This window comes from Gavialis gangeticus, unplaced genomic scaffold, assembly GCF_001723915.1.
Source record: "Gavialis gangeticus isolate Ggan-Ray unplaced genomic scaffold, GavGan_comp1, whole genome shotgun sequence".
Lineage (NCBI taxonomy): Eukaryota > Metazoa > Chordata > Crocodylia > Gavialidae > Gavialis > Gavialis gangeticus.
In genome coordinates this window covers 123768158-123780856 of record NW_017729022.1, presented here as the reverse complement: position 1 = coordinate 123780856, position 12699 = coordinate 123768158, and the positions used below count along the sequence as shown (strand labels likewise).

The window sequence follows — 12699 nt, the reverse complement described above, 5'->3', positions numbered from 1 at the left end:
CCCGCTACCCACCCCCACTTCCCAAAGTTCTCCTCTTCCATTTTAAAAACTGTACGTAGGCTAGATCTAACTCTAAAACTGAGCTAAAATATTCTTAAGATGGACCAACATATCAATAGTACCTTCTTTGTTTTACATTTTAGCATGACCAGTTTGCTGATTGTCCTCTTACCTCTGAACAAGAGTTCATCTTTATCCGATTAAATGTTCTGCGAGAGGTATGCCAAAGTAATTATTCAGGCTGTTTTATGTAAGGAATGTTTTGGGTAACATCCATAAGTGTTTCCAATATCTGCTTTCTTGTACTGTAGTATTTGGAAAAAGAACTCACCATGGCCAGTTTGCCTTTTACTTTTGATTTTGAGAGAAGCATTGATGACTGGGTCTTCATGTGTTTCTTCGTTGGAAATGACTTTCTTCCTCATCTGCCATCACTGGAGATCAGGTACAGCTGCTGTACATTCAGGAATATATTAGCTTACATGTTTCCCACCTATAAATAAGATTATTATAGTTAAGTGGTGCATGGCATAGAATTTAACTTTTTTTTCTTTTTGGTTTTATTCACAGGGAGGGAGCAATCGATCGCCTGGTTAACATATACAAAAATGTGGTGCACAAAACTGGGGTAAAAACATGTTAAATTTTTGCAGTTGTTTGTGGGGGGAAAAATATATATATATAATATTTTTTTTTTTTAAAAGATGATCCGGAACTTTCTATTCTGTTTTACTTACAGGGGTACCTCACAGAGAGTGGCTTTGTCAACCTACAGCGAGTACAGATGATTATGTTAGCAGTTGGAGAAGTTGAAGATAACATCTTTAAAAAAAGGAAAGATGATGAGGTAATGTGTTTGCAGTATTTTGGGAGTTCACCCTAAATGGCTGATAGTGTTTAGAAGAATGTAGCTTTCTTTTCAGACTTTATCTTACGTTGTGATCATAATCTTTATAAAGAACTCAGAGGAGCACTGAAAATAAGAATTTCTTTGTCATGCCTGCTTCCTACCTCCTCCTTCACATTAGGTTATCCTTCATAGCAATGAACTGTATAGCCTGTCTTCAAGCTGCTAATAGCTCTCCCAAGCAGGGATAAAGTGAAAATGATATGATTTTTGTTAATTTCCTTGCTGCCCACAGCATAATGAAAGGCTGCTAGAAAACTGAGGAGACTAATTTCTTTTTTTTTCTTACTTTCCTGCAACCTGGATTTCTACTAGGTTTCTACTAGGTGAAAATCTTCCCTTTCCAGTTAATTTGTGAAGAGAGCAATTTTTTCAGAAAGATTGTAAAGTTTACCTTAATCATCTTTATTTTTGATTCAGGAGAACTTCAAAAGACGACAAAAAGAAAAGAGAAAAAGGATGAAGGTAAATTTAAGTGTTCGGTTGTTTGTCACAATGTAATAAATCCCAACAAAAGGGTCAGTTCATTTTCAGTAAGTGGTTTCATCAAAGCTGCAGCAATAAAAGTAAAATATAATAATTTGCTTTGTGTCCATTCTATGAATATAAAGTTACTGTTGACGTGTCAGAAGAATTAAAGATTCCAAATGATAAGCTCACTTTCTCCATGAGTCCCATGGAAAGGAGACTAAGTGACTTGCTCAAGTTCACACAGGATGCTAGTGACAGGGCAGGGGGTTGAACCTGAGTTTTTTGGGACCATGCTTTTAGTTTAGCTGTCTGTCCATGCTCTCCCATAAAATAGTAATTGCTCAGCTTTTTGTCATACTCCAAACTGTTTTTAAAGAGTTTTTTCTATCACTTTAGGGAACTGCAGCTTTGAATAAAGAATTTACACTGCTGAATCCTAAGTGAATTGACATTTTTTACACCATTCTAAACTTTTAAGTGTTAAAGGATAATTATAAATTGGGCCTTCCTTGGCATTGGCAAAGTGTAGGGGGTGCATGCAGGTGCACGTGCACCCCCTGAGATTGGCCATGCGCCCCCTAGAAGCATCAGCTGCGAAACTGAAAGTGCCAGCAGAAGTGCACTTCTGGTTTTGCTGCTGGCTCAGTTATCAGCCGCTGGGGGACCCGACACCTCCCACCCCTGTCGGTGATCTGGTGCCCTCCCCCAGATTTGGGAGGCACTAGTTGCCCATGCTTCTTGGCATGTAAATACCTTTGCATCCTATAACCACTGTATCAAATGTACCAGTTCTAGGGAGGGGGCCGTGCAGTTGGGTCAGCAGTATGTAGAGGTTGAATGATGTGAAGGTTTCTTTCCTGTTCTCCAGCCCAGGACCACAGAATTGGCCATCCAGGTCCAGGGAAGTGATTCTCCCCCTCTATGCAGCACTGGTCAGACTGCAGCTGGAGTAGTGTCCAGTTCTGAAGGCCGCAGTTCAAGTGGGATGTGGACAACCTGGAGAGGGTCCGAAGAAGAGCCACTCACCTGATTAGAGGCCTGTAGAGAAGGCCGTATGAGGAAAGGCTAAGGGACCTTAACCACTTCAGTCTCTCCAAGAGAAGGCTGAGAGGGGACCTTGTGGCGGCGTACAAATTCATAAGGGAGAGCAACATGAAGTAGGCGATGATCTGTTCACCAGGGCACCCCCTGGAATGACAAGGAACAATGGCTATAAGCTACGAGAAAGAAGATTTAGGCTGGACATTAGGAAAAAGTTCTTCATGGTCAGGGTTGCCAGAATCTGGAATGGGCTCCCAAGGGAGGAGGTGCTCACCCCATCCTTGGAGGGTCTTCAAGAAGAGACTGGACAGGCACTTGGCTGGGATCACATGACCCCAGGGTTGGTGACTCTTTTCTTGCTTGGCAGGGGGGTCAGACTAGATGGCCCACTGAGGTCCCTTCCGACTACGAATCCTCTTACCCTATCCACAGTTTCACAAGTGTCCCATGTCACACACTGTGTTCAAGAAGTCCACTGCATCATGAAGATGCTACTTCTGTTTGCCTCTACCGTGCTCTCTGCAACCTCTGTAGCATGTGTACTTATCTGCTGGGAGCTGTCCAGCACAACTCTTTGGCCAGAAGCTCTATTTTTCTGGGTGCTTTTTCCTCTTTGGGCAGATGGTAGCTGCTGCTTTTGGCTTGCCAGCAGTTATATTGCCTGGTATGAACAAAGCTGGAAGTGGGCTGGCCTTAAAGCACTAAGGCCTAGCACTAACCTAGCACCTTAGTGGAGAAGAGAGAGAGGCATGATATAACATGCCTCTTAACCAAACTCTCAGTGCAGTGAAATATTATATTAGACTAATTAAAAAGAAGGCAAGCTATTACACATGTATTTTGCCCATAAACTTGTGAATTCATAGCAACATAAAATAACCCAGGTTGAAAGGAGAAGCAGTGATTGTTGTGGGAACCTTAACTTGCCTTTTTTCATCTGTAAGTTGAATCCTTATCCTTAAACTTGCATTAACTTAAAGATACTTGGAGCAATAACTTAACTTGGCTTTAAAAAAAAAAGTGTTGTGTGGTTTTGTTGTTTTTTTTTGTTTCCTGGCTTGTTCATTTGATAACTCCAAAGCTTTCCAGGTTCAAACAAACCTGTTACAGGATAGCAAATAAGAGTAACTTTTTGAGAGTGAGTAATCTGATTACTAATTGTCAGGTCCCCAAAGCACTTGGAAACTTAGCTTCAAGTGCCCTAGTCTATTCAGTATATCACTTCAGACCTTTTTTTTTTTTTTAGAGGGAACCTCATGAGGTCAGCTGTCCAGTCCCTTACTTAGAGCAGGATCATCCATCTCTAAACTATGCTGTAGGATGTCCCAGTGTTTTCCCCACTTTTTTCTGTATCTGTGTACTTCCCTGAAACCTGGGAACTATAGATAGATTGGAAGTGTCATAGGATCATCATTCATCACTTAGCCGGCTTTGCAAACATGATGAAACATATTTTCACTAAGTCCTCTGTGCATGTAAAATTTAAGATTTGGCTGACATACGCTATGGCAGTATGTAAATAAGATTTTGTAAGTCCCATATTCTATAGTAATAGCTACGTGGAGTTTCAGTCCCTCCAAAAGATGTTGTCTCTTGCAGCTTCCAGGATGTCAGCAAAAAAAATACACCTTTCTGTGAAAGAGGATTTAATACATTTTATGAATGTAGGGGGTCTCAATTGACATTTTATCTACATGTAATAAACCCTTGGGTAAGATCTTGTTAAATGTGCCCCTTAGATGAACTAAGTGAATAATTGATTAAGTTAAGCTTGTTTTATAATAATTGGAAAATTTATAAAGTAATATCAAATATATTAATTTTATGTTTGTGATTTCTGATATTAGACTCATTTCAGCATATGTATAATTGTTCTCTCTCTCTCTCTCTCTCTCTCCCTCTCTCTTTTCAAGAGGGATCAGCCTTCTTTTATCCCTGGTGGACAGTTTTCCCCTCAAGCTTTGGGCAGTGGAAATAGGTCTAGTCCTCAGACAATCAGTAACCCCAGACAGGCGGCCTTCGAAATGAGAATGCAGAACTCAGTAAGTGAATGATTCAATTTATTTTAAGCTTAAGGAAAAAGTAATAAATATACAAGAAACTGAAGTGTTGCAATTTACTTTTAGGTACTTAATAGCTCCACTTTCATTCTTTTATGAAGAACCACTCAGCTAGTTATGTTTTTAATAATGACTTTTACAAGGCTCCTGAAATCAAGTTTTATTCTTTATTTTAATATTTCAAATCACTTTGCTGACTAGAGATCTGAAAATGTAAATATAAAATAAAGCATGATTTCCTAATTAAATGCTTTTAAACAAGCTTTTCTTTTTTATCAATATTTATGGTGTTGAGGCTGCTGTGAGTGGGGGGGTTAAGCATTTGTTTCAAAAGCAATGCAGGAAAAATAAAACTAAGCACCTGAATTGGGTTTTTTACATGTTGTCAGCCCCCCATTAGTTTTACTGTTGGTCTGCAACTTACCTATCCACTTCATAAACCAATTCAAATTCTAAACTCACTAGGTACTTCCTGTCTCTAATTTGGTGGTTCTCAACCTTTTATGACTTGAGGCACTCTAGAATAGACCAGAGGAACCCTGGATAGACTCAAAGCACCAGTTGGAAAATGCCTGCACTTAGTTTTCAGTCTTTTATTTTTTGACTACAGAAAAATAACAGAGCAATTTTTGTTGTAAAAAAACTCAGAAAGGCCATAACTAGGTATTTCTATTTGCAATCGCTGGGTTCATCTTGTGAATGTTTGTGTACCTTACAATGTTAACATTATGTGGCACCTTGCTGCACCCTTGAAAATGTCTGATGGCATCCTGGATTAGAATCACTGCTTTAGATGGTACTATAATATTGTAAGTTTGTAGAATATCCCTACTGCAATCTTTCAAGCTGCTGTGATTGTATTGATCATAGAACTGCAAAAGCCCAGTTTTCTGGGAAGGCCGTGATATGTGTCCCTTTTTTAAACAAACTACTTTCCATCTAAATTTTTTCAATCAGTAAGCTGGCAGCTAGTGCTTCTACAATGGATCAAAAAAGTGAGTTTTTTGGTAAGATCATACTGACTTGATGGTACTTTTTCCTTGCAATCCAAACTTGCTGGCATCTCTTAAAAGAAAGTAAGTTACACTCTAAATTGTTGCACTGACTAAACCTCTGCTTTTGTGGAAGTCCTAAGCTCTGCAGGCAAGCTCGTTTTCTTTTCTGCAGCTGGCTTCTACAGAGCTGAAAAGCTTCTTGTTGATCCTCTCTTCCTCTGCCTCTCTTGATCTGGTGCAGCTTTCAAAAAGCCATAGTGGGTTTTTTTATAAGGGGAGAGAGAGGTCATTACATGTACTGTCAGTTTTCTAACGACACCTGGTAGCTTCCAAGATGTAAGCAAACTTGGGCTCCCAGTGTAGTGTTTTTGTTTTGTGGTTTTGTTCCAAATGCATTTTTTCGTGTGGTTTTGGAGTAGCCTTCATTTTTACTTGGTATTAGTTTTCTGTATCTCTAGAGGAGAGAGAGAAAAAGAAATAACATTTTTTGTAGTTACCCCAAGATGGACCTTACTTCCCCTAATTCAGCCCTTCCCTTCATTTAATTAGGGGAGGCAGGGGAAGCCCCTTGTCTTGGGCTTCAGTATAGGGTGGTGCAGCTCTGGCTCTGACTCCAGTCCTGATCTGAGTTGGAGCTGCTGCCCTCCTTTTGTGTTTTGCCTCCACCTGCTTCCCCTTCCTTCTGCGTATCTTCCCACTTCTGCCCAGACCACAGAGCAAGTGGTTGCTCTGGCCCCCGCCTGCCCTGGTAGCAGGGGGCACATGCTGGGAGAGGTAAAGGGGAGGGACAAGTAGTAGGAGGTCTGGTAGCATAGGGGGAAAATATGCTAGGGCACACAGGCACAGGGGCTGGCGGCAAGGTGGGTTAGTGTTGGGGAAAGGCAGCTGGCTGCTTGACTTGCCTGTTACTTGCCCTCCAACTGCTCCTCCCCTACCACCTGTCCCCTGCCACTACTTTCCCTGCTGCAGTGGTGGGGAGATGAATATAACACAACCCACCAATAATTAGATTCTGTATATAGAAAGTTATTACAAATGTATAGATTCTAATTATTAGGCAGTTGTCTTAAATTCAAAGTCATCTTGGATTTGAGTAAATACAGCATATCCAGGTTCCAGTACAGTAGAGGCAGGAAGAAAAAAGAAAATCCTTAACCTCCTACCTCTATGAAATGTCTGTGAAAGCTGAATGTATTAAAGTCTTTTCCTGTCTTCACCAGATGATCACATTCAGGGTAGCTGACAAATAGCATTTAGTGTTTCTTAGAACAGATCCGCTAACTATCTGGTAGGACTACTTGTTTTCAGAGTGGTGTGTTCCTCAACAGAAAGCATTTTACTATGTTCTTTATAATAGTTCAAAAATCCACAATTTAAACAGGTAAGTGGTGCACAATTCAGTCATAGTAGTTCAAAGTGTGTTTAAAAAGTACAGTCTTTCAACTGTTTTTGCCAAGATGTGGTGTTACTCATTGAATGAATCTTGCATATGCATAAGCTGCTTTAGCTCTGCTTTATTCAGTGCCTCTTAAAAGAAGTCCATGTTTGCTAAGTAGCCAAATGAAACTGCACTGTGCCATGTGCAGTGATCTTCTTCCTTAGCACTGGTAGTGAGTGAGTGGGGTTTTTTGGGGGGTTTTTGGGGGTTTTTTGGGGGGTGGGGGTTTTGTTTTGGTTTTGTTCTATTTTTTCTAGTCCTTGTAACTCAGCTGAGTTCCAACCTATTTAATGCTAAAAAAAATATTTTTGGTTGTGGTAAGGTAGGGGAAGTATCTTTCCCATTATCTCAAATGTGTGTGTGAAGTGACTAAATAGTTTTTAGTTCCTTTCCAAAAATTTTCAGCCATGAGAGACTCTTCAACATCTGAACACCTGAAAAATAGAGGGTGTCATGGGAATGCTTAACTGCATTTGATCACATAACTGTCACCAATGCAATCTATGATAAGGTTTTCTTGGGGATCACATGTACCTATCCAGCAATGGATGTATGTTAAAATAAGAGTCTTCACTAAAAAGTACTTTTTTTCCCTCTAAGGCAGGGTAAATACAAATGTCTATCTTTATCTTGTATTGTTTCTGTTCACTTTCATTCTGAAATGTACTTGAACTGAAGAAAACTGACTTGCGTAGTATTTTTGTATAGAAACATAAAAATCCATATGTTTTGAGGCTCTTTCTTTGAAGTGTTACCCTCCCAGATCTTAACTTGTTACAGCCTTTAATGTTTTAACAGTTTCATCTCAATTTTTTTTACTCTACTCTGCAGAAATGACATTTCCTAGACCTACTGTACTTGATTCCTCTATGGTTAAATACATAAATTTAAAGAGTCTCACTTTTAATTTGCAGTAATATTCTAAATTTGGTGACCACTTCTGAATTTTAAATAGTCTGTAAGCAGTAGCGTACGTGTGACACATTCTGCTGCTGTCATAAGGAGAAATCGTAAAATAAACTGTAGGAATAAAAGTACCATAACTGCACACACAGGCTTATATTAGATTGTGGAATATACCAAACATTCTGTATTTTGTCAAAAATAATTTTATACTTCCTCATTCATGTTTATTTTACCAGGATCTTTCTCAAATTTCATTGACTTTTGTTTTATGTTACATTTCAGTGCCTGGTTCCTTGCATAAAAACAACCCAGTTTTATTCTGGTGGATTCACTAATAATTTTAGATGTTGTAGCATGTGGTTTGAATTTTTTGGAGCTAAGAATATCATAGATTTTTCATTACCACAAAACTATGAATTTTAACTTGAATTTGAAATGTATAGTAAATCCCTTTTTCCTGTGTTTATGTATAATAATTATATCTCTAGACTCCTTCAGCATCTCCTAATACTAGTTTCACTTCTGATGGCACCCCATCCCCAGCAGGAGGAATTAAACGAAAAGCTGAAGACAGTGACAGTGAACCTGAGCCAGAGGATAATATCAGGTGAAGCCATTTTTTGTAGCACTTTGTTAGCAAATTGCTGAAATAGATGCAGTCTAATTAATGCCATTTAGCTTAGAGCAGCAGTGCCTTCGGATGCTTTTCTATGATCTTTTTATCCACCAGTAATTAATGTGGAGGGTTAGAATATTCAGTAAATTCCAGTGAGATGCGTAAGCTATAGCTGTTAAATCTAAGTATCTAGATTAGTATGCGTGCAGGTTTTCATCCTCCAAGCCACTACTCCCTTTGAGACCAAGCACTAGATTGGCTAGACATTCAGTGTTTAGCTTTGATTATGTGAGCTGAATGCCACTGTTTTGCAATCTAATTTTTGAGCTGTTTAACCCATAAAGTTCAGTTATGTTAGGCTGTGTAGTATTATTTATATTGATTAACAAAATAAGTCTTTTTTCAATATTGGTTTATACTGGTTAAATTTATAACTATTAGGGAAATTCTCTTTAGCTGACAGTTTTTTAGAACAGCTGCTGCTTTTAAAACATCGAGGTAGGAGTAGGATAAATTATCTTTTGCTTATAACCCAGAATTTGAACCAATGACCTGGGAAAGTGAGAGGCCAAATTAGTTCACTTGCACCTCCTCATAGATTTACATGTTGACTCAGTATGAAATGTAGGTAGATATATGGGAAGCAAAATGTTAAATATTAGTTGCAAAGTCTTGGTGGCATTCATAATTATCATGCATTTTCATGTTTGATCTGTGTCATTTGATCTTCTCATGTCAAAGTATTCTAGCTCCCATTTTCTTTTTCCTATGCATACACACCAGAATGAATTGATTTAAATCAAAGTGATGTAAATCACAGATTTTAATCATGATGTAAATCAGCAAGCAAGAAACTCTGATTTAAATCAAACAGTTTAAATCTTTTTTGCATTTGGATTTTAGTTACCTGCCTAAAGAGAGGTTTTAATAGCAATACAAAGGAGCGAGAATGAATACGTTGGTTTGAAATTGAATTAAGTTTTACATAAATGTATCAATCCTTTGCTCGCCAAGAGGAAATGGTATATTTGTGTACAATTGTATACTTCAGCACGCATTTGTACAGGTTCCTAATTTTTTTTACTTGTTGTTGAGTGAAAAAACAGTGATTAATCAAGCTGTCTTGTTTTTGATTTTTTTTTTTTTTAATTCATGATTTGTCAAGCTGCATTTGGAACGAAATGGAATTATGTAAAGTGAAACAGCATTTCCAAATGAGTCTTATTTAACTAATAAATAATCTCAAATTTGTTGGATACGTAAGTTTATCAAAATACATTTTGGTGTTAAATCTGATTATGAAACAAAGAAAATACTAACTGTAATTAGTGAACTGACTTATCATTCTGGGCCAGATTTTTTCAGATTTCTAGGTGCCTGATACCAGTTGAAATCAGAGAAAGTGAGACACTTATCTAGTTTTAAGGATTCTAAAAATCTTACTTAGTATACGTTTGCATCTTTAGATACCTACATGTTTTGGAAAATCTAAGCCCTTTTGAATTAATATATTTCATCTTCACCGTACTTATTTCATAGGGTGAAAGAAATTCACATTCCTGTATTTTTCTGTGCCTGTTTTAGTTCTCACAATAATTCCAAATTAAAGATCTAAATTTTGTATTATATCTACTTGCTAAGCCTTAATCAAAAGAATTAAGGCAAAAGTTCTTGGGGATGGGGGAGGAGAACAAAAACAACCAAACGCACAGATTTTTGTTAAAATGTACATACCATTTACTACTTTTTGAAGACTGAAAAAGAGTAAAGTAAAGACTAAAAAAGGCATGTCCTGTAGGGCATAAGGTTTGTAACATTTATAAAGCTTGACTTACCATCAAAAACTAGTTATTTTCAACCCTCTCACCCTCCCCTTTGGTCCCAGGTATAATTTAAAACAAAAGAGCCCCTTTTACTGCAATTTCAGGGGAACCCAGTTATCTATAGTATCTTATTTAAATAGTTACATTAAAACAAACTTTCTATATTAAAAGTTGAGATTAGTTGCAATTAATTTGCAACTGATTTGTAAAAAGAAATATATGCAATTGAATTAAAATCCATTTAAAATGGAATTAAATCAGTTCTTAATTTTTTCTTTAATCTGGTTGTGCTCACTGTAACAAATGCATTCATACAAGTGTGTGTGTGCACTCCCACACAGTGCGCTTAAGATTTTTTTTTCTTTCTTTTGTGTAAAGGCTGATTGGGTTTTGGGAGGGGCAACCAAAAATCTTGAGGTATTCTAGCATTTTTTAACCCATCTTGAAGAGAGTTTAATTTATAGTGACAATTGCTTCACCTTCAATAACAATTACTTAAAGTATTTTAATGTTTTATTTGGGACTTACAAGCCTGGGCAAATGTGTATTTATGTGTACAGACTGTAGGTAACAACTTGAAATTTGTGCACACACTGACAGATAGCCCTGTTTCTTTGGCATACTTATTACTTAGGGTCAGCATATCATTACATATGGCACAACTGGTAACGGAGACGTGTTATGATAATAAAATACTGAAGAAAACGGATATCTGTTTAAGCTAAAGAGTGAATTGTATCACTGCCCCCTTCATGCCCAGGGCGGCTTTCTGTTTTTGTTTTTAATTAAAACCACAAAAACATGCCCCATGACCGTTTCTATATAACCATATTGTATTGATTATAAGCCGACCCTACCTATAAGGCAGTCACACATTTTCAGGTTCAATTTTAAGGGGGAAAAAAAACACTTTTCCCCTAATAAAAATTGGTAGCTTTAGAGAGAGCCTATGCACTGCTCTTGTTTTTACAAAATCCTGTAAAAGAATCAAGTAATGAAGGAAAAGACCCAAAGCAATGAATATACTAAAAATACTAAAGCAAAACTTGAGTGAAGAATATCTGATTTAGTGGTTTTAAGAGGCAAGGATTTTTGGGAGGTGCTCTCTATTGGACCAGTTGTATAGTTGGGATAAAGTTAGGCAGGCTTTCTAATGCAAATCGTTCTCCTGGTTTTTGGTTTTTTGCATGCAATGAAAAAGCTGCAGGTAAATTCAGTGTTGTCAGGAAATCGGTTATAGGTAGGGGTCTTCCTAAACTGCAGGGGGACTTACCAATTTTTGTGGGCTGATTGCAGCATAAAGTTATCATTCCGCAGTCATTTTGCCATGACCCTGCCCATCAGCACTGATTAGTGGAGGGGTCCTGGCAGGGGAGGAGAGATGAGGGGGCAGCAGCCATCTAGTCTTCTGTCCTTCATGCCACCCTGCCAGCTGGTGCCTTCCCTTCCTGGTAGCAAGGACCCCCAGGAGAGCCAGCTCTCCCACTGGAGAGCCAGCATTTTTATTTTTTATTGGGGGTTTTTTGTTGATTTGTGAGACAATCCCAGATTTTGTGATTTCCGTGAAACAGGAACTTAAGTAGGTCCCTAGTTATAGAGGGTCCCCATGCATAAGTTGAGTGAGATGTTAATGCCTCTTCTGGAGGAAAAAAAGATTGATATAGTTGGCATGATACAGTAATTAGAGCTGCTTAGTTTTTAGCTGGCTGGTTGGTCTGAGGACAAACTTCAGATCTACCAGAAACCAGCTAATAGAGCTGATATGTTATGTCCATGCCCACAGTTCAAATAAAGCACTCAGAAATTGCAGAAATATCCCTGTTTCGACAAGCAAGAGAATGAGGAAGATTGCTTGTCAGGGTGCCTGTCCTTGGACCTTCAGTTTGTTTTTTCTCTTCATGAGTTTCAGCTTGCCCACTGAGTTTTGTCTTCGTGCTATTTAGCATCAGTTTTGTCGTCTTAGACCCTGGTTTATATTACTAAAAGATGCATTTCTGTTATTTTTATTATAATGTTAAAAAGGAAAAAAACAAACTTTAAATTTGCTTCTGAGATGAGGTGTTTGTCTTGCCGTTATCCTATGCTGTGAAACAACATTTGCTTCATCTTTAATTGCAAACATGTGACTGTTCATACATATGAAATGATTATAGGGTAAAATCTAACTGTGCTTATTCTGTAGGTTATGGGAAGCTGGTTGGAAACAGCGTTACTATAAGAACAAATTTGATGTTGATGCATCTGATGAGAAATTTCGTCGTAAGGTTGTACGGTCTTACGTTGAAGGGCTTTGCTGGGTTCTCAGATACTATTATCAGGTACTTACATTTGTATTTCTTGAAATGTCATTTTGCTCTATCAGAGTAGGCCATGTGTTTTTAGTGTTGGTGTGTCAGTAAGTCACTTTTAAGAATGTCTTGTTATCTAATCAAAATAGTTGGA

The 12699-nt window shown here is 38.0% G+C and overlaps 1 protein-coding gene across 2 annotated transcripts in view; it reads left to right on the top strand.

The window, feature by feature from the left end:
* Nucleotides 1-12699, top strand: part of XRN2 (5'-3' exoribonuclease 2) — a 112303-nt gene that overhangs the window by 29396 nt on the left and 70208 nt on the right. For both annotated transcript variants that reach the window (XM_019516121.1, XM_019516120.1), the window contains exons 10-17: nucleotides 144-218; nucleotides 312-445; nucleotides 571-628; nucleotides 740-847; nucleotides 1328-1372; nucleotides 4333-4461; nucleotides 8307-8425; nucleotides 12440-12575. In XM_019516121.1, coding sequence (XP_019371666.1) covers nucleotides 144-218; nucleotides 312-445; nucleotides 571-628; nucleotides 740-847; nucleotides 1328-1372; nucleotides 4333-4461; nucleotides 8307-8425; nucleotides 12440-12575 — 804 coding nt within the window. The remainder of the gene's footprint in view (nucleotides 1-143; nucleotides 219-311; nucleotides 446-570; nucleotides 629-739; nucleotides 848-1327; nucleotides 1373-4332; nucleotides 4462-8306; nucleotides 8426-12439; nucleotides 12576-12699) is intronic.